Source organism: Triticum aestivum, chromosome 2A (genome assembly GCF_018294505.1).
Source record: "Triticum aestivum cultivar Chinese Spring chromosome 2A, IWGSC CS RefSeq v2.1, whole genome shotgun sequence".
Taxonomy (NCBI): domain Eukaryota; kingdom Viridiplantae; phylum Streptophyta; class Magnoliopsida; order Poales; family Poaceae; genus Triticum; species Triticum aestivum.
In genome coordinates, this window is record NC_057797.1 from 194781392 (window position 1) to 194803806 (window position 22415).

At 41.2% G+C, this 22415-nt stretch overlaps 1 protein-coding gene across 3 annotated transcripts; it reads right to left on the minus strand.

The window, feature by feature from the left end:
* Positions 1 to 2024: 2024 nt before the first annotated feature.
* LOC123188300 (uncharacterized) lies at positions 2025 to 6234 on the minus strand. Of its 3 annotated transcripts, XM_044600349.1 has the most exons (3): positions 5552 to 6234; positions 2853 to 2939; positions 2025 to 2755 (listed from the first exon to the last, which is right to left on the minus strand). In XM_044600349.1, exons 2-3 carry the CDS (start codon positions 2862 to 2864, stop codon positions 2378 to 2380), a joined length of 390 nt encoding a protein of 129 aa, XP_044456284.1. In that variant the 5' UTR covers positions 2865 to 2939; positions 5552 to 6234; the 3' UTR covers positions 2025 to 2377. The 3 variants fall into 3 exon arrangements, 2 of the variants coding, with proteins under 2 accessions (XP_044456284.1, XP_044456283.1); XR_006494506.1 differs by having other exon boundaries at positions 2843 to 6234; XM_044600348.1 differs by lacking the exon at positions 2853 to 2939.
* Positions 6235 to 22415: the final 16181 nt, after the last annotated feature.

Genomic DNA, 22415 nt, shown 5'->3' on the forward strand with positions numbered 1-22415 from the left:
CCTAAAAATGAATGTCTTCAACTAAAGACTTTGGCCTTCTGAAGAATTTGAAAGTGAAGAAATTGGTGTGATCCTGCAGACTTGATATTCATGCGAGGAATATGAAGTGTGAAGACTTCTATTTTCGTAGTTTCATTTTCTCTTTCTTGAGTCATAGGAAACACCGTCATGTTAAAGGGGGTCGAGGTAAAACTAAGGAAAAGTTTCCAAGTGATGCTCATCTCAAAATCCTACACCTACCAATCCTTTCGAGTGAAGCCATTGGAAATATCATACAGTTCAGTCAATTTCTTTAGTGACAGAGACGAAGATCTTCTGGTCACTGAGGAATTTGTCCTGACTGAGGAGTTAGCAATTCGCCAGTGCGGATTGCCTACAAGTGAGGAACATGATAGCCCTGAGGAATTTGAGAGCTCAAATTTCCGACCGTTGTTGTGCTATGCGCCAACTGTCCCAAAATATCTACCCACCTAACGGTCATCACATTGAAGGGCATTTATGTCTTATCATGTCGGGCTGCTCCCTAGGCTATAAATAGCCGCCCCTTAGAACCACTAGATGGTTGGCTGCTCTGTGAGAAACTGACACTTGTCATTGAGAGCATCCCATCCTCTGAGGAATTCGAGAGAAAATCATCAAGTGAGGAAAACCCAAACCCAACACCTACAAACCCGAAGTGATTGAGCACCACTAAAGAAATTGTTCCTGTGTGGAACCGACGCTTGTTACCTTTGAGGACCGTGCATCCTCCAGACGGTACATGCACCTTTGTATATATCATGGTCTAGAGCATCCAAGAGGAAATTGTGGAACACCGAGTGACCGAGTCTGTGAAGGTTTGGAAGTCACCTGAAGACATACCACAAGTGATTGGGCAAGGTCTGTGTGACATTAGCTCAAGGAGAATAAGGTGAGGACTGTGTGTCCGGGACTGTGTGTCCTCAGGTTTAAATACCTAGCCGCTCCAACCAGATGTACGACTGTCATAGCAGTTGCAACTAGTCTACCAAATCATCGTCTTCACCAAGCTATTGGTTCTATTTCCTCAACTCTTTCATTTCCTCATTTCTGTGTAGAAGTACTTGATCGTTATTGTTCGAAGACTTTGACTGAAGACTTTCTCAATTTCCTCGATCCTATTTCTTCAGTCAGTTTGTCTTCAGCCTACTTATGTTGTGTTTACGCTACTTCTACTCGGTGCTTGTTTTCATTTCATCATGAAGACTGTGCTACTACTTTGTTATACTTGCATCTGAGTACTTATTCTGCTGCTAAGTAGTTCGTTGCTTATAGGAATTTCCTCACCCTGAAATTCCTGAGTGACGAATTTGTAAAAATCGCCTATTCACCCCCCCTCTAGTTGATATAATGCACTTTCAATTGGTATCAAAGCAAGGTACTCCCTTGTTCTGTGTGATTTTGGTTTAACCGCCTGGAGTTTTAGTTATGTCGACTGCGGGAATGAAGACAGTGTCATGCCCCATCTTTGACGGTCATGATTATCCCAAGTGGAAGGCCATGATGAATAATCGCCTCATGGCGATGAACATCGAACTATGGACAGTCACTGAGATTGGTCTTACTGATCTATGCAAGAGGGCGGAGGCTGATGATATCCGCAAGTACACTGTACTTAACCTCACGGCGAAGGACATCATCTGCTCCTGTTTGTCCCAAAATCAGTTTAGGAACATTATGCACCTCAGTCATGCGAAGCTCATCTGGGACCGGCTCTCTGAGGTCTATGAAGGTCATCGAACTCGTCATGATCCCTGGTTTGAGGATTTCAAGGAATCGCTCAAGGCTATGAGATTCGATCCGGAATCATCATCCTCTGCACCATGCCTTATGGAAAAAGGTGCCAAGGTAACTAAATGCTACCTACTCCCTCCGTCCGCCAAAGAGTGAACATTTGGGTATTCTAAGACAAATTAAGGATTTTGCAAAAAAGCCCTCCCACCACTCAATTAAGGTGCCAACAGCTTTACCAAAGCTTCGATTCCCGTTGATAATAAATGAGAAGGGAGTAGTAAAACACAAGTTTGCCAATAGAATTTTCTTCCCGCCACAGCACTTCCCGCCATGTACAACTAGTAGCTGGGTACTAGTACAATATGGCGCTAGATTATAGAATTAGAAGCGCCAGATTACAGAATTGAGCCCAGATTTCAAATTTAGAAGACCAAGAGACTATACATAGCTATAAAGTGAGCATACTAGCATGAGACCAAGTAGTACAACACACAGACAGACCATGGCCATTGACTTCAACATAGCACCAGAAGAGGGAGAAGTCGAACATGAGACTCCCTTGCATGAAGAAGTGCTCCAGGTTGGTCATCAAATCAATCTGAACTTGAACCCAGATACACCTTGATCATCTTTTCACTTGTTCTCCTTGTTCATGTGTGCATGCTGATTCTTCTTCTTTGCCATAGAGGACGAACTTGAGGCTGCCTTGCATGAAGAACTCCATGTCAGTTTTGAGCCTCACTTGCATGAAGTACTCCAGGTCGGCCACCAATTCATCAGAGAATATGAACACGAGTCTCCCTTGCATGAGGAAGAGCTCCAGGTTGGTCACCAAATCGATCTGAACATGAACCCAGGTACATCTTGATCGTCTACTCCTTTGTTCTCCTTGTTCATGTGCACATGCTGATGATTCTTCTTCAGCATAGAGGACGAACTTGAGCCCGACATTGCCCATGGAGAAGAGGAACATGAGGCCGATGTTGCCCATGGAGAATATAACCTGCATGAATCGGATGAATCGAGTTAGTAAAATAATTTAGTCATAGCATATATGAATGTTTAATTATAATCTTATTAAACTACTCACATAACCTCACCATGTAGACCATGAACTTGAAGACCAAGGCGGTGTTTTCCAGAGCATGGAAGAGGAAGTGCAAGCAATGGATGAAGCTCTACATAACCTTCAAGTTGACGAGGAAGACTATGGTGTTTATGCAGGCGATATAGAGACTCAATTTGAGGAAGAAGAGCTTGACGATTCAACAGATGAAGCCATGTATGATTCAACACCAGAAGAAGACATTTATGTGGAGCAAGAGCAACAAGGTAATGAGCAAATTCACGATGAAGGAAAATACAAGAACTTAATAGATTTGCAAAGGACCGGTATTTATGAAGAATTGCTAGCAAGAAGTGTCAATCGAAAATTAAAGAAGACCACAACCATAGAAGTTGCAGACATGTTCCATGTTTCGGTGCAGAAGGTCAGACGTGTTTGGAGGAGAGTGAAGGAGTGCCTTCGACAAGGCATACCCGTTGATGTAAGATCAAGGAAGCCGAAAAACTATGGGTGCAAAAGGATTGTAGTTGACCTTAGTATGGTTCCTGAGATTCATTGCAGCCAAAGGAGAACTATACGCAGTCTCGCAAGAGCTTTGGGTGTGAAGAAAAGTACACTACATAGGATGTTTACGGACGGCTTGCTCGATAGGCATTCAAGCTCACTCAAACCATATTTGAAGGAAGCAAAAAGGCTAGGCTGCGGTTTTGTCTCTCTATGTTTGACCAACAAAGTTTGAAAAATAGGCTGACGTTCAAGGATATGCATAACATAATACATATAGATTAAAAGTGGTTTAACACCACTCAAAAGACCATGAAATTCTACAAGCTGCCATCGGAAGAAGACCCACATAGGACCGTGCAAAATAAGAACTCCATTGGCAAAATAATGTTTTTGGTTGCTATAGCGATGCCTAGATATATTGCAGAAGGTATTTGCATTTTTGATGGGAAGATAGGCATTTGGCCCTTTATCAAAAAGGTTAATTTGAACCTGTAGTCCTTTTATTTATTATGCACATCAGTACTTGATCTAACTTCAGTTGCTTTGGTGGTTGTAGGAGCCAGCGCCAAGGAAAAGTGATTACCGTCCAAGAGGGACACTAATCACGAAAACAATCTCAGTTAAGAGAGATGTATCAAGGGAGTGTTTGATTCAAAAGGTACTACCAGCTATTCAAGCAGTTTGGCCTCAAGAGCTCGCAGGTGAGACGATATGGATCTAGCAAGACAATGCACCCTCACATGTCCCAAGTAATGACCCACGTTTCCTTAATGTTGTTGCCCAAACTGGGCTTGATATTCGCCTCATGCAACAGCCTTCGAACTCACGAATATGAATATCCTAGACCTTGGCATATTTTCCTCACTATAGTCCATGTCAGATAGATTGGTATCTAACAATTTAGATGAGCTAATCAGCAATGTGCAGCGGGAATATGATGCCTATGATGCCGATAAGATAAACAGGATTTTTCTTACACTACACAATTGCTTAACTGAGGTCATGAAGAGAGGTGGAGGCAACGACTACAAAATCCCTCACATATACAAGGATGGCCTAGAACATGCAGGAAATCTTCCGAATGTTTTAGATTGTGATCGCGAACTCTATGAGAACATCTTGCAGATCTTAGCCGACTAGAAGTTCTAACGTTAGATGTGACAACTTTTGTAATGCTGGACATTGGGTTGACATTGTTTATCCAACTAGTATTGAGTTCATCATTTGTTTATCCAATTTAAAATTGGAACAACATTGAAAATCTAAAAATGCATCATCTAGAATCGAGTAATTTTCATGCCACTTCCAGCATTACTCTCTGGCCATGCATCATAAAATAAAGAATGTAAATTATCCGTCATCTGGTATCCATGGCTAGAGTAATTTTTGTACCAAATAGTTGATCAAAATCATCATCTGGTACAAGAAATCATCATGATTGTGCACTCGAAAAGTCCATCACATGTGCAATCGAAGTAGCTATATGGACCAGGAATTGATTGTTCATTCATCAAGATAATACCTTATTTATCCAACTAAATGTTGTAACAATAGCACTACAATCTCTGTATGAGAGCATGATGCAGACCTTAGCCGCGTAGAAGTTGTACTAGTAGAAGTGGTAGCTTTTTGTAATGTTGGACATTGGGTTAAAATTATTTATCCAACTGCTTATTCAATTAATTGTTTGTTTATCCAATTATTTATCCAACTTAAAATTGGAACAAAATGGAAAATCTGAAATTATGCATCACCTAGCATCGATAGCGAAAGTAATTTTCATCCCGGTTCTATTAAGAAAAATAGACAATATGAAGTATCCATGCATAGTCAGAGTTATTTTCATGTCAAATCAGTTGAACAAATTTGACAATCTAAAAGTCCATCATATGTGCACTCAAAGTAGCTACAGAGACAGAGTGTATTACAACAGTCAAGCCTTAATTTTAGAGATCGGGACTTGATTGTTTATTCATCAACATAGTACCATTTATCCAACCTAAAATTACTGTCGTAACAAGAGATCATCCATAACCGAAAAATATCTTTAGAGACCAGGACACTAATCACCATAACAATAGATCATACATAGTAATAATATCTTCCATACTCCAATAGTACGAATCGATTTTCATACTTGCAAAGCATAAAAATATCCGGCCATACTTACTACATCCAGCCAAACTAAAAGCCAAACAATTTTAAGATTGCATCCAGCCAACTTACGGAGCTAGTAGTTCTTGTGCATCTTCTCTGCAACATCCCGAACACCTGCGGCCGCTACGTCATGGTCAACCGTAGGACGGACTGATGTCGCTGTGCCGTCTTGCCCAACACCTACGGATGCGCTGACCTGCCCAACACCTGCTGCCGTGCCGACCTGGTTAGCCGCATGCCCCGGTGCAGCGCCAGGTACAGTGCCTCCACGGCCTACACCTGCTTCACCATCAGCCCCTATGTCCTCGTCCAAGTCAAGGATCTTGGCGCCGCAACTGAATTGCCGCCGCCGACGGATGTATGAGGGCGAACGTGGTCGAAACTTGACTACACGAGCATGGTGACGACCTCCAGAACCAGATCCTCCGCGGCCTTGTGTTGCGCCGCCGGCCGTCACGACGGCCTCGACTCGCTGGCCATCAGCGGCTTCCGCTCCTCCGCCCGCTCCTCCGCCCGCCATGGCTCCAGTGAGGTGCACACCATACTGGGAATTTATATGGACTGGCCGCCATTACTCTCCCGATGAACAAAGACTGGCTTGGATTGGAGGATTGACTCCCAGCGAACTGGGATTGGACCCGGAAGGAGAAACATTGGGGGTGAGGAGGAAGATTGGGGAAATTTTGGGGGAGAGGACGAGTGGATTGGGTGGTCGGGGTAAGAATGAGTGGATTGGGTGGTGGACCGCTGCGGTTGCCTCGAGGCGTAGACCGAGGGGGTGAACATAAAATTACCTCGGTGGATCGCTGCGGAGCCAGACATTTAATTATTTTGGGAAAATTACTCGAGCCAGACGTTCACTCTTTGGCGGACGGAGGGAGTATCTGAGTTCAGTGATGATGAATCTGGTGATGAATTTGGACCCAACTATACCAAACTTGCTTCCCTTGCCACTAAACAACAAAGAGCTTTGGAAAAAGTTCAAAACATGCTAGATGAGAGCGATGATACGTTGGGTGAAGAAATGGATCAAACTCAAACTCTAACTGATAATCTTCAGAGACTTCAGACTAAGTCTGACAACCTTCAAAGTCATCATAACACTCTCTTATCTGATCATGAGAAGCTTTCTTATGAATTTCTTCAAAGAAAGAAAGATCTTGAGCAGCTAAGGGTGAGTTATGAAGATCTTAAGAAGGAACGCGATTCATTGCTTACTCAACAAATCGGTTTAGCTTAGGTTGAATTCATTCCACCATGTTTGAAATGCATTGAACGTGAATCTGCTAATTCTTCACCTGGAAGTTCAAATGCTATACCTGAAAATCATCAAGTGAGGAAAACCCAAACCCAACACCTACAAACACAAAGTGGTTGAGCATCGGTAAAGAAATTGTTCCTCTATGGAACCGACGCTTGTTACCTTTGAGGACTGTGCATCCTCCAGACAGTTAGGCGTCATGGTCTAGTGTATCCAAGAGGAAATTGTGGATCACCGAGTGACCGAGTCTGTGAAGCTATGGAAGTCACCTGAAGACTTACCACAAGTGATTGGGCGAGGTCTGTGTGACCTTAGCTCAAGGAGAATACGGTGAGGACTGTGTGTCTGGGACTATGTGTCTGGAACTATGTGTCCGGGACTATGTGTTCTCAACTTTAAATACCTAGCCACTCCAACCAGACATACGACTATCACAACAGTTGGAACTGGTCTATCAAATCATCGTCTTCACCAAGCTACTGGTTCTATTTCCTCAACTCTTTCATTTCCTCATTTCTATGTAGAAGTACTTGATCGTTACTGTTCGAAGACTTTGGCTGAAGACATTCTCAATCCTATTTCTTCAGTCAGTTTGTCTTCAGCCTGCTTATCTTGTGTTTACGCTACTTGTACTATGTGCATGTTTTCATTTCATCATGATGACTGTGCTACTACTCTGTTATACTTGCATCTGAGTACTTATTCTGCTGCTAAGTAGTTCGTTGCTTAGGAATTTCGTCACCCTAAAATTCCTCAGTGATGAATTTGTAAAAATCGCCTATTCACCCCCCTCTAGTTGATATAACGCACTTTCAATTGGTATCAAAGCAAGGTACTCCCTTGTTCTATGTGATTTTGGTTTAACCGCCTGGAGTTTTAGTTATGTCGACAGCAGGAATGAAGACAGTGTCATGCCCCATCTTTGACGATCATGATTATACCAAGTGGAAGGCCATGATGAAGAAGCGCCTCATGGCGATGAATGACGAACTATGGACTGTCACTGAGATTGGTCTTACCGATCTATGCAAGAGGGCGGAGGCTGATGATATTCGCAAGTACAATCTACTTAACCTCACGGCGAAGGACACCATCTGCTCTTGTGTGTCCCAAAATCAGTTCAGGAACATTATGCACCTCAGTCATGCGAAGCTCATCTGGGACCGGCTCTCTGAGGTCTATGAAGGTCATCGAACTCGTCATGATCCCTGGTTTGAGGATTTCAAGGAATCGCTCAACGATATGAGATTCGATCTGGAATCATCATCCTCTGCACCATGCCTTATGGCAAAAGGTGCCAAGGTTACTAAATGCTACCTATCTGAGTCCAGTGATGATGAATTTGGTGATGAATTTGGACCCAACTATACCAAACTTGCTTCCCTTGCCACTAAACAACAAAGAGCTTTGGAAAAAGTTCAAAACATGCTAGATGAGAGTGATGATATGTTGGGTGAAGAAATGGATCAAACTCAAACTCTGACTGATAATCTTCAGAGACTTCAGACTAAGTTTGACAACCTTCAAAGTCATCATAACACTCTCTTATCTGATCATGAGAAGCTTTCTTACGAATTTCTTCAAATAAAGCAAGATCTTGAGTAGCTAAGGGTGAGTTATAAGATCTTAAGAAGGAACGTGATTCATTGCTTACTCAACAAATCCGTTTAGCTTAGGTTGAATTCATTCCACCATGTTTGAAATGCATTGAACGTGAATCTGCTAATTCTTCACCTGGAAGTTCAAATGCTATACCTGAAAATGATCAAGTGAGGAAAACCCAAACCCAACACCTACAAACCCAAAGTGATTGAGCATTGGTGAAGAAATTGTTCCTGTGTGGAACCGACGCTTGTTACCTTTGAGGACTGTGCATCCTCCAGACGGTTAGGCATCATGGTCTAGTGCATCCAAGAGGAAATTGTGGATCACCGAGTGACCGAGTCTGTGAAGGTTTGGAAGTTGACTTACCACAAGTGATTGGGCAAGGTCTGTGTGACCTTAGCTCAAGGAGAATACGGTGAGGACTATGTGTCTGGGACTGTGTGTCCTCAAGTTTAAATACCTAGCCACTCCAACCAGACGTACGACTGTCACAATAGTTCGAACTGGTCTATCAAATCATCGTCTTCACCAAGCTACTGGTTCTATTTCCTCAACTCTTTCATTTCCTCATTTCAGTGTAGAAGTACTTGATCGTTACTGTTCGACGACTTTGACTGAAGACTTTCTCAATTTCCTCAATGCCATTTCTTCAGTCAGTTTGTCTTCAGCCTGCTTATCTTGTGTTTACGCTACTTGTACTATGTGCATGTTTTCATTTCATCATGATGATTGTGCTACTACTCTGTTATACTTGCATCTGAGTACTTATTCTGCTGCTAAGTAGTTCATTGCTTAGGAATTTCCTCATCCTGAAATTCCTCAGTGATGATTTTGTAAAAATCGCCTATTCACCCCCCTCTAGTCGATATAATGCACTTTCACTTATGGGTTCAAAGCTTCAATCAGATACAGAGAAAGATAGGGGCTTATAGTTTCGCCTCCCAATGTTCTACCTCAAGGGTAACGTCGACAATAATACTTTACGAAAATCTACATCCGAGTGGATATATATATATATATATATATATATATATATATGGATCTTTCTCCAACACATAGTGCTTGCCAAAAATAAAAAGTGTAAAAAGGAAAGGTGAAGATTACCATGACTCTTGTATAAGGGTAGAAGATAAAACTAAAGGGTAGTCCCTTCGCAGAGGAAAGCAGAGGTTGTTGATGACCCACAAGTATAGGGGATCTATCATAGTCCTTTTGATAAGTAAGAGTGTCGAACCCAACCAAGAGCAGAAGGAAATGACAAGCGGTTTTCAGAAAGGTATTCTCTGCAAGCACTGAAATTATCGGTGACATATAGTTGTATGATGAGATAATTCGTAATGGGTAACAAGTAAAAAAAGTAAACAAGGTGCAGCAAGGTGGCCCAATACTTTTTGTAGCAAAGGACAAGCCTGGACGAACTCTTACATAAAGCAAAGCGCTCCCGAGGACACATGGGAATTATTGTCAAGTTAGTTTTCATCATACATATGATTCGTGTTCGTTAATTTGATAATTTGATATGTGGGTGGGTCGGTGCTTGGGTGCTGCCCTTCCTTGGACAAGCCTCCCACTTATGATTAACCCCTATCGCAAGCATCCACAACTATGAAAGAAAAATTAAGATAAATCTTACCATAGCATGAAACATATGGATCCAAATCAGCCCCTTACAAAGCAACACATAAACTAGGGTTCAAGCTTTTGTCACTCTAGCAACCCATCATCTACTTATTACTTCCCAATGCCTTCCCCTAGGCCGAAAAACGGTGAAGTGTCATGTAGTCAACGTTCACATAACACTGCTAGAGGAGAGACAACATACATCTCATCAAAATATCGAATGGATACCAAATTCACATGATCACTTATAGCAAGACTTCTCCCATGTCCTCAGGAACAAAAGTAACTAATCACAAAGCATATTCATGATCATAATCAGAGGAGTATTAATTATCATTAAGGATCTAAACATATGATCTTCCATCGAATAAACCAACTAGCATCAACTACAAGGAGTAATCAACCCTAGTAGCAACCCACAGGTACCAATCTGAGGTTTTGAGACAAAGATCGGATACAATAGATGAACTACGATTTGAGAGGAGATGGTGTTGGTGAAGACGTTGATGGAGATTGACCCCCTCTCGATGAGAGGATCGTTGGTGATGAGGATGGCTTCGATTTCCCCCTCCCGGAGGGAGGTTTCCCCGCCATAACAGCTTCGCCAGAGCCCTAGATTGGTTCTGCCAAGTTCCGCCTCGAGACGGTGGCGCTTCGTCTCGAAAGCTTCCTTCTGATTTTTTCTCCAGGTCAAAACACACCATATAGCAGAAGATGGGCATCGTGGGCCTGTCAGGTGGCCGCAAGGCAGGGGCTCGCCCAGGGGGTAGGGCGCGCCCTCCACCCTTGTTATGGCAGGTGGCCCCCCTCTGGTGCTTTCTTCTCCCAATATTTTTTATATATTCCAAAATAATTCTCAATGAAGTTTCAGGACTTTTGGAGTTGTGTAGAATAGGTCTCTAATATTTGCTCCTTTTCTAGTCCAGAATTCCAGCTGCCGATATTCTCCCTCTTCATGTAAACCTTATAAAATAAGAGAGAAAAGGCATAAGTATTGTGATATAATGTGTAATAACAGCCCATAATGAAATAAATATCAATATGAGTGCATGATGCAAAATGGGTGTATCAGTTGTCGTGCGCTTTTATGGTTGGATGCACAAAATCTTAATGCAAAAGAACGTGACTTTATATTGCCGCTTGTGATAAAGAACTTTATTATGCAGTATGTCACTTTTATTTGTTCCATATCACAAGTTCGTATAAATATTATTTTCTTCACACTAATAGATCATATATATTTAGAGAGCAATTTTTATTGCTTGCACCGATGACAACTTACTTGAATGATCTTACTCAATCCATAGGTCGGTATGGTGGACTCTCAGGGCAAAACTGGTTTAAGGCATGTTTGGATGCACAAGTAGTATCTCTACTTGGTGCAAAGGATTGGCTAGCATAAGAGGGAAAAGGCAAGCTCAACATGTTCGGGGATCCATGACAATATAACTTCTATTCGGATATAAGAAAGCATAACCCATTATGTTCTCTTCCTTGTCCAACATCAACTTTTTAGCATGCCATATTTTAATGAGTGCTCACAATTACAAAAGTTGTCCAAGATAGTATACTTATATGTGAAGCCTCTCTTTCTTTATTACTTCCTATTATTTGCAACAATGACCAAAACTATGTTTGTCAACTCCCAACAAATTTTATTCATCATACTTCTTATATGTGAAGTCATCACTCTCCATAAGATCATATATGATCTTTTTATTTCTTTTTATCTATTTGTTTTATTTTTATACCCTCAAGATCATAGCAAGAAAGCAAAACCCTCAACTCAAAACTACCCTTTATTATATAACTCACGGACTCGATTACATAGATAGATCTCAAAACAAAACTCAAAGCTAGATCATACTAAAAACTTTATTCTACTAGATCAAGATATAACCAAAAGGATCGAACTAAGAAAAACGGTAAAGGTAAAGATGTGATGGTGATATAACCTTTGCACCTCCCCCAAGCTTGGCAGTTGCCAAGGGGAGTGCCCATACCCATGTATTTATGTCTCTTTCTTCGGAGGTGGTGATGTGATATTCTTGGCTATGATGCCCCTTAGGATGTGATTCTCCTCCTCGAGCTTATTATTTTGCTGCTTAAGACCCATTATTTCCTTGCGGAGTTTACCCGTGATGGCTAGAGCTCCAGCCACCCATGGATGTTTGTAGCCGTGGGGGAAAGGCAACAGTCTTTATCATATTTTCATAAGAGAGAAATCTAGCATTGGGAGGGATGACCGAATTTGGTATCGCTGAGCTCTGAAGTTCCTCTAGCATAAATCCAGGTTGAAGATGAGAGGTAGCTTCTTGATCCTCCTCCATGGCATCCACACTTTTCAAGTCAGCCTCCATCTCTTCCTCTGTTGATTGCTCTAAGTGGTCAGCTTCGATGTATGCTCTTGGGCCCAGTGTGAGGTGAGAGACACGACTCTCCCCGACCGACTCTTGCGAAGACATCTTTCTCTAAAACTACTGCAGAAATAGCTGAAATAAAAAAACAGGAGGTATTGTTGTGGTACGATGGTCAAAACCTTCGGGATATTATATAATGAATTTTTTACTGGCCAAAAGAAGTATTGTGCAAGAAAACAAAGTCCGGAAGGTTCACGCGGTGTCGGCAAGGTCAGGGGCGCGCCAAGGGGGTAGGGTGCACCCTCCTACCTTGTCGCCTCCTCGTGCGCTCTTCGGACTACTTTTAATTTTCCTATTTTATAATATTCCAAAATGCAGAAAAATTGCCATTAGAAATGTTTTGGAGTCGGTTTACTTACCGTACCACATACCTATTCCTTTTGGGAGTCTGAAACGTTCTGGAAAATATCCCTTATGTACTCCTCCGGTGTTATAGTATTAATTATACTTGTCCCAACATTTATGGGAGTACCTAAAATATAATGTTTGATTCTTTGACCATTTACCACCTTTGGGTTAGTGCCTTCAACGTTGTTGATTTTGATGGCGCCGGAATGATAGACCTCCTCCATAATGTAAGGACCTTCCCATTTAGAGAGAAGCTTTCCTGCAAAAAATCTTAAACGGGAGTTGTATAGAAAAACATGATCACCTACATTAAACTCGCCCTTTCGTATCCTTTTGTCATGCCATCTTTTAACCTTTTCTTTAAACAACTTGGCATTTTCATAGGCTTGGGTTCTCCATTCATCAAGCGAGCTTATGTCAAATAACCTCTTCTCACCGGCAAGTTTGAAGTCATAGTTGAGCTCTTTGATTGCCCAATAAGCTTTATGCTCTAGTTCAAGAGGTAAGTGACATGCTTTTCCATAAACCATTTTATACAGAGACATACCCATAGGGTTCTTATAAGTAGTCCTATAAGCCCATAATGCATTGCCAAGTTTCTTAGACCAATTCTTTCTAGATCTATTAACAGTCTTTTGCAAGATCAATTTAATTTCTCTATTTCTCAATTCTACTTGACCACTAGACCGAGGATGATAAGGAGATGCAATTCTATGGTTGACATCCTATTTAGCAAGCATTTTAAGGAAAGCACCATGAATAAAATGTGAACCACCATCAGTCATCAAATATCTAGGGACTCCAAACCTCAGAAAAATAACTTCTTTAAACATCTTAATAGAAGTGTTATGATTAGCACTACTAGTTAGAATAGCTTCTACCCACTTAGTAACATAATCCACAACAACTAAAATATGTGTATACCCATTAGAGGAAGGAAAAGGCCCCATATAATCAAAAAACCCAAACATCAAATGGTTCAATAACAAGTGAATAATTCATAGGCATTTCCTGACGTCTACTAATATTACCAATTCGCTGGCATTCATTACAAGACAAAACAAACTTACGAGCATCCTTGAAGAGAGTAGGCCAATAAAAATCCGATTGTAATACCTTGTGTGCAGTTCTATCTTCGGCATGGTGTCCTCCGTAAGACTCGGAGTGGCACTTGCGTATGATCTGTTCCTGTTCATGCTCAATTAGACAACATCTAATAACACCATCTACTCCTTTATAAAGGTGTGAGTCATCCCAGAAGTAATGTCTTAAATCGTAGAAAAACTTTTACTTTTGTTGGTATGTGAAACTAGGTGGTATAAATTTAGCAACAATGTAATTAGCATAATCAGCATACCAAGGAGTATTACGAGAAGCATTTGTGATAGCTAATTGCTCATGAGAAAAACTATCATCAATAGGCAGTGGGTCATCAAGAACATTTTCTAACCTAGACAAGTTATCTGCAACGGGGTTCTCAGCTCCCTTTCTATTAATAATATGCAAATAAAATTCTTGTAGCAAGAAAACTCATCTAATAAGTCTAGGTTTAGCATCTTTCTTTTCCATAAGATATTTAATAGCAGCATGATCAGTGTGAACAGTTACTTTGGAATCAACAATATAAGATCTGAACTTATCACAAGCAAAAACAACTGCTAAGAATTCTTTTTCAGTAGTACCATAATTTCTCTGGGCACTGTCTAGATTTTTACTAGCCTAATAAATAACATTCGACTTCTTATCAACTCTTTGTCCTAGAACAGCACCAACAGCAAAATCACTAGCATCACACATAATTTCAAAGGGTAAATTTCAATCAGGTGGTTGAACAATAGGTGCAGAAATCAAGGCTTTCTAAAGTATTTCAAATGCTTCTACACAATCATCATAAAAACAAAGGGGACATATTTTTTTCAAGAGATTAGTAAGAGGCCTAGAAATTTGAGAGAAGTCTTTAATAAACCTCCTATAGAAAGCAGCATGACCAAGGAAACTTCTTATACATTTGACATCTTTAGGACACGACATCTTTACAATAGCATCTACTTTAGCTTTATCAACTTCAATACCTCTTTCAGAAATTTTATGCCCCAAGACAATACCTTCATTAACAATAAAGTGGCACTTCTCCCAATTCAAGACAAGACTAGTTTCTTCACATCTCTGCAGAACTCGATCAAGGTTGCTTAAGCAATCATCAAAAGAAGTTCCGTAAACGGAGAAATCATCCATGAAAATCTCAACAATCTTTTCACAAAAGTCAGAGAATATAGCATTCATACATCTTTGAAAGGTAGCAGGTGCATTGCATAAACCAAAAGGCATACGTCTATAAGCAAAAGTACCGAAAGGGCAAGTAAAAGTGGTCTTTTCTTGATCCTCTTTTGACACAGGTATTTGAGAAAAAATAGAATAACCATCTAGAAAGCAAAAATGTGTATGTTTGGACAATCTTTCTAGCATTTGATCAATAAAAGGTAGAGGGTAATGATCTTTTCTAGTAGCTTTGTTCAATTTGCGAAAATCAATTACCATTCTATAACCTATAACAATTCTTCATGGGATCAATTCATTCTTATCATCAGGAATGACAGTAATACCTCCCTTCTTAGGGACACAATGAACAGGACTTACCCACCTAATATCAGCAATATGATAAATTATACCTGCCTCCAGAAGATTTATTATTTCATTTCTTACCACTTCTTTCATTTTTGGATTTAACCGTCGTTGGTGACCAACAACTGGTTTAGCATCAGGATCCATATTTATTTTGTGCTGACATAGAGTGGGACTAATGCCCTTAAGATCATCAAGAGTATGTCCAATAGCAGCATGGTGCTTCTTCAAACTTTTCAATGATCTCCTTTCTTCATGCTCTGAAAGGTTAGCACTAATGATAACAGGATATATCTTCTTCTCATCAAGATAAGCATATTTCAAAGTATCAGGTAATTTTTAAGCTCAAACATGGGATCACACTTGGGTGGAGGAGGGTCTCCAAGGATTTCAACAGGCAAATTGTGTGTCAAAACAGGCACTTGATTAAGGAATATTTCATCTAATTCCTTCCTTTCATTCATAAACATATCATTTTCATGGTCTAGCAAATATTGTTCTAAAGGATCAGTATGAGGCATACCAATGGAAGCAAGACCAATAATTTCATCCTTACTAGGCAATTCTTTATCATGGCGTTGTCTACGAAATTAAGAGAAATTTAAAATCATGAGACAAATCCCCAAAACTTACAGTAACAATTTCTTTCTCATAGTCTATCTTAGCATTAACAGTGTTCAAGAAAGGTTTACCAAATATGATGGGACAAAAATCATCTTGTGGGGAACCAAGAACAAGAAAATCGGTAGGGTATTTTATTTTCCCACACTAGACTTCAACATCTCTAACAATCCCAATTGGTGATATAGTATCTCTATTAGCAAGCTTAATAGTAACATCAATATCTTCTATCTCAGCAGGTGTAATATCATTCATAATTTCTTGATATAAAGTAAAAGGAATTGCACTCACACTATCACCCATATCTCATAAGCCATGATAACAATGATCTCCTATTTTAACAAAAATAACAGGCATACCGACAACAGGTATATGTTTATCTTTATCATCGGGTTTGGCAATTCTAGCAGCTTCATCACAAAAGTAAGTAACATGCCCATCAATATTATCGACCAAGAGATCCTTAACCATAGTAATACTAGGTCAACTTTAATTTATTCAAGGGGCGTAGGTGTTCCAGTATAGCTCCTATGTACCACAGTTGAAGCTTTAGCATGATCCTTTATCCTAACAGGAAAAGGTGGTTTCTCAATATAAGCAGTAGGAACAACAGGATCAAGATTATAAGTAATGGTTTCTTCTTCAACTATGATAGGTTCTACTACTTTCACTTCAATGGGAGGATGATATTTAAACCACTTCTCCTTATGGAGATTGACATGAGTAGTAAATGATTCACAAAATGAAGCTACTATCTCAGAGTCAGGTCCATATTTAGTGCTAAAATCACGAAAAGCATCGGTATCCATAAAAGATTTAACACAATCAAACATAAGGTTTATACATGACTCCTTACCTTCGTTGAGCTCCCAATCTTCAGAGTTGCTTTTAAATCTTTCCAATAAATCTCATTTTAATTCAATAGTCTTCTTGATAAAAGAACCGGTACAAGAAATATCGAGCATGGATTGATTATTAGGAGAGAGCCGAGCATAAAAATTCTAAATAATAATTTCTCTTGAGAGCTCATGTTTGGGGCATGAATATAACATTGACTTAAGCCTCCCCCAAGCTTGAGCGATACTTTCTCCTTTACGAGGCTAAAAATTATAAATGTAATTCCGATCACGATGAACTAGATGCATAGGATAAAACTTCTGATGAAATTCCAATTTCAATCGATTGTAGTTCCAAGTCCCAATATCATCGCTTAGCCTATACCATGTCAACGCCTTCTCCTTCAAAGATAAATGGAAGACCTTCTTCTTGACTTCATCCTCAGGAAAACTTGCAAGCTTAAATAATCCACAAACTTCATCCACATAGATAAGATGCATATCAGGATGTAATGTTCCATCTCCTGTATAAGGATTAGCTAGCAGTTTCTCTATCATACCTAAAGGAATTTCATAATAAATATCTTTAGTGGATGCATTAGGTTGAGGGGCAAATCTTTGCTCTTCCGGTCGGGGTGAAGATACACCGAACAAACCCCTCAAAGGATTATTTTCCATAGTAACAAGTGACAGTAAATTTCAACACACTGTATAAATGTTTCCTTATCAAATTCCACTTACCAAAGGCGCTTCACTCCATGGAAACGGCGCCAGAAAAGAGTCCTGATAACCCACAAGTATAGGGGATCTATCGTAGTCCTCTCGACAAGTAAGAGTGTCAAACCCAACGAGGAGCGGAAGGAAATGACAAGCGGTTTTCAGCAAGGTATTCTCTGCAAGCACTGAAATTCGGTAACAGATAGTTGAGTGATAAGATAATTTGTAATGGATAATAATTACCAAAAGTAAATAATGTGAAGCAAGGTGGCCCAATCCTTTTTGTAGCAAAGGACAAGCCTGGACGGACTCTTATATAAGGCAAAGCGCTCCCGAGGACACATTGGACTTTCTATCAAGCTAGTTTCCATCATGCTCATATGATTCACGTTCGTTACTTTGATAATTTGATATGCGGGTGGACTGGTGCTTGGGTGTTTTCCTTTCTTTGACAAGCCTCCCACTTATGATTAACCCCATTCCCAAGCATAGCAACTACGAAAGAAGAATTAATATAAATCTAACCATAGCATAAAACATATGGATCCAAATGAGCCCCTTACAAAGCAACACATAAACTAGGGTTTAAGCTTCTCTCACCCTAGCAACCCATCATCTACTTATTACTTACCAATGCCTTCCCCTGGGCCCAAATCATGGTGAAGTGTCAAGTGGTCAACGTTCACATAACACCACTAGAGGAGAGACAACATACATCTCATCAAAATATCAAACGAATACCAAATTCACATGATTACTTATAGCAAGACTTCTCACATGTCCTCAGGAACAAACATAACTACTCACAAAGCATATTCATGTTCACAATCAGAGGAGTAATAATTATCATTAAGGATCTAAACATATGATATTCCACCGAACAAACCAACTAGCATGAACTACAAGGAGTAATCAACACTACTAGCAACCCACAGGTACCAATCTAAGATTTTGAGACAAAGATCGGATACAAGAGATGAACTAGGATTTGAGAGGAGATGGTGCTGGTGAAGATGTTGATGGAGATTGACCCCCTCTCGATGAGAGGATCATTGGTGATGACGATGGCTTCGATTTCCCCCTCCGGGAGGGAAGTTTCCCTGTCAGAACGGCTCCGCCGGAGCCCTTGGTTGGTTCTGCCCAAGTTACGCCTCGAGACGGCGACGCTTCATCCCGAAAGCTTCCTCTTAATTTTTTCCAGGTAAAAACCCTTCATATAGCAAAAGATGGGCACCGTGGGCCTGCCAGGTGGACGACAAGGCAGGGGGCGCGCCCTGGGGGTAGGGCGCGCCCCCCACCCTTGTGACTGCATGGTCGGTCCCCTCAGGTGCTTTCTTCACCCAATATTTTTTGTATATTCCAAAATAATTGTTCGTGAAGTTTCAGGACTTTTGGAGTTGTGTAGAATAGGTCTCTCAGATTTTTCTCCTTTTCTAGTCCAGAATTCCAGCTCCTAGTATTCTCCCTCTTCATGTAAACCTTGTGAAATAAGAGAGCAAAGGCATAAGTATTGTGGTATAATGTGTAATAACAGCCCACAAGTATAGGGGATATATTGTAGTCCTTTCGATAAGTAAGAATGTCAAACCCAACGAGGAGCAGAAGGAAATGACAACTGGTTTTCAACAAGGTATTCTCTGCAAGCACTGAAATTATCGGTAATAGGTAGTTTTGTGATAAGATAAATCGTAACGGGTAACAAGTAAATAAAGTAACTATGGTGCAGCAAGGTGGCCCAATCCTTTTTGTTGCAAAGGACAAGCCTGGACGTACTCTTATATAAAGCAAAGCACTCCCAAGGACACATGGGAATTGTTGTCAAGTTAGTTTTCACCATGCTCATATGATTCGCGTTCGTTACTTCGATAATTTGATATGTGGGTGGACCGGTGCTTGGGTGCTGCCCTTCCTTGGACAAGCCTCCCACTTATGATTAACCCCTCTCGGAAGCATCCGCAACTACGAAAGAAGAATTAAGGTAAACCTAACCATAGCATGAAACATATGGATCCAAATCAGCCCCTTACGAAGCAACGTATAAACTAGGGTTTACGCATCTGTCACTCTAGCAACCCATCATCTACTTATTACTTTGCAATGCCTTCACCTAGACCTAAACAATGGAGAAGTGTCAGGTTGTCGATGTTCACATAACACCACTAGAGGAAAGACAACATACATCTCAACAAAATATCGAACTAATACCAAATTCACATGATTACTTATAACAAAACTTCTCACATGTCCTCAGGAACAAACAAAACTACTCATAGAGCATATTCATAATCAAGATCAGAGGAGTATTAATTATCATTAAGGATCTGAAAATATAATCTTCCACCGGATAAACCAACTAGCATCAAGTACAAGGAGTAATCAACACTACTAGCAACCCACAGGTACCAATCTGAGGTTTTGGGACCAAGATCGAATACAAGAGATGAACTAGGGTTTGAGAGGAGATGGTGCTGGTGAAGATGTTTGTCAGGACCCCGACTCAATGCCACATCGATCTAGCATGTAACACCTCATATCACTTTGCGGCCTCACGCACGGTATTCCCACGGGTGTCGCCTTACCTTTGCCCGGGACCGTTTGCGCCTTTTGGCACACGTATATGATAGTGTCGCTAGCATCCATATGATAAGGAGCCCGGGCTGACATGGCTAGTCGTAAACCCAAAGTGGCACAAACTTATAGGGACAGGCATCCATGACCCAACATCGAACGTGTCGGTCATCAGCGAGTGAATCCAGGTTGTAGCACTGGACTAGCAGGACTCCGGTGAACCGGGCTGTAGCGGGCTAACAGGACTCCGGTATTCATCGCGTGACATTTCCCCGAAGGGACAGACACAGGAACAAAGAAGGACACATGCCGGCCAGCCTAAGTGTTCCGGAGCAGTAGCAAGCTACCATGGCTCAGTGGAAACACTAGGAGACATTTCCTGGTAAGAGAGGCTACTAAGGATAAACAACTAGATAGTCAGATCCCACACATACCAAGCATTTCAATCATACACACAATATGCTCGATATGTGCAAATACAACAAGGCATCACAACATGACTCTACGACACAAGTAAGTACTCATTAGGCTCCAAGGAGCGGAATATTACAAACAGGGGTCTCATGACCCAACATTCAGAGCATACAAATCAAAGCACATGCGGAAGCTTAACATGTCTGAGTACAGACATCTATAAATGAAAAAGGCTGAGAAGCCTGACTAACTACCAGATCCTGCTGAGGGCACAAGATCGTAGCTGAGGTAACAAGCTAAACGTCGAAGTCCAAGCGGAACTACTAGCGAGACTGAAGTCTCTCTGCAAAAACATAAAATAGGCAAACATGAGTACAAATGTACCCAGCAAGACTTACATCAGATCTATCTACATATGCATCATTATCAACAAAGGGGATGGTGGGGTTTAACTACAGCAAGCCAGCTTTGACTCGGTGGCTAACCTGAACTACGACTGCAAGTAACTCTTTTGAGGTGGCGCACACGAGTCCACATATTCACCATATCAATACACCACTATGGATCCGCTCCCGTCTCCCTACGAGAACGCCATCCATAGCACTCACGCTTATCTTGCGCATTTTAAAGTATCCACTTTCACTTGTCTATGAACTGTACAAGGGGTCCAAGTTTCCATATCCGAGGAATCCGACTATTCGAATAGATAATGATAACCCTGTAGGGGTGTACTTCTTCACACACGCTTTCGCCACTTATCGCCCTATACACGTCATGTACCTCGGCAACCTTCAAGCGGAAGCCGGGCGAGGGAGTCGGCCACGACCTGACTAACCGAACAAGTCTCTAGTCTAGGTTTATCGCCTATTCGGGTTCCATCCGCAAGGAGATCCGGCCGGGGTGTCGCTCACGGCCCCAAACGATGTGAGCAGGGTTCCCAAGCCCACCATCCGGGTGCCACTTGGTACACCGTGCCATTGTGCCTAGTCTGTCCCAAGCCCACCTGTACCGGTGCCACTTGGTAGACTACTAACACTACCTACAAACACCAGAAACTAGTTGCAACTCCTGGACAGAGATCAAGTTGATTAATAAGTCGAGAGGGGAACTTAAGCATTCCAATGTGTGGTAGTAGCTGGTCATGGATCACAAACACAGAACTCAGTTCCTGAGGACGGCTGCAATGAGACAACCCACCATGTACTCCTACATGGCCTCTCACCGCTACCTTTACCAAATCGTGTTCACACACTTAGCTCTCAACGGTAGGACATGTTCACACACCTCTGGTTCATCCCCGATGAATCAGACCTGACTCAACTCTAAGCAGTAGCAGGCATGACAAACAAGCAAGAATGAGTAGGCACAACAGGGCTCAAACAACTCCTACTCATGCTAGTGGGTTTCATCTATTTACTGTGGCAATGATAGGTCATGCAGAGGATAAAGGGGTTCAACTACCGCAGCAAGTAACAGATGAATCGTTGTTGTCCTAATGCAGTAAAAGAGAGAAGGAGCGAGAGAGTGGGATTTTATCGGAATGAACAAGGGGGTTTTGCTTGCCTGGCACTTCTGAAGGTAATATAGCTCTTCATCGGTGTTATCGAACTCATCGTCGGAACCACGTCTATCGAGAGGGGGCAAGTTCCGGCAACACAGAAGGAAACATAATCAATGCAATGCACAATATGACGCATGCTCATGACATGGCAATATGCTGTGGTTTAAGCTAATGCAACTAGCAACCAGATTAAATGAAGTTGGTTTGAATCAAAGATTCAAATTCAAACTCCATATGTGATTATTTAAATGCCATTTAATTGAATTGTCCTAAACAGTAGTCATAAGTTGTTCTAACATGCATGAAAATGGTACAGATGGATAGATTGGATTTTTTTCTG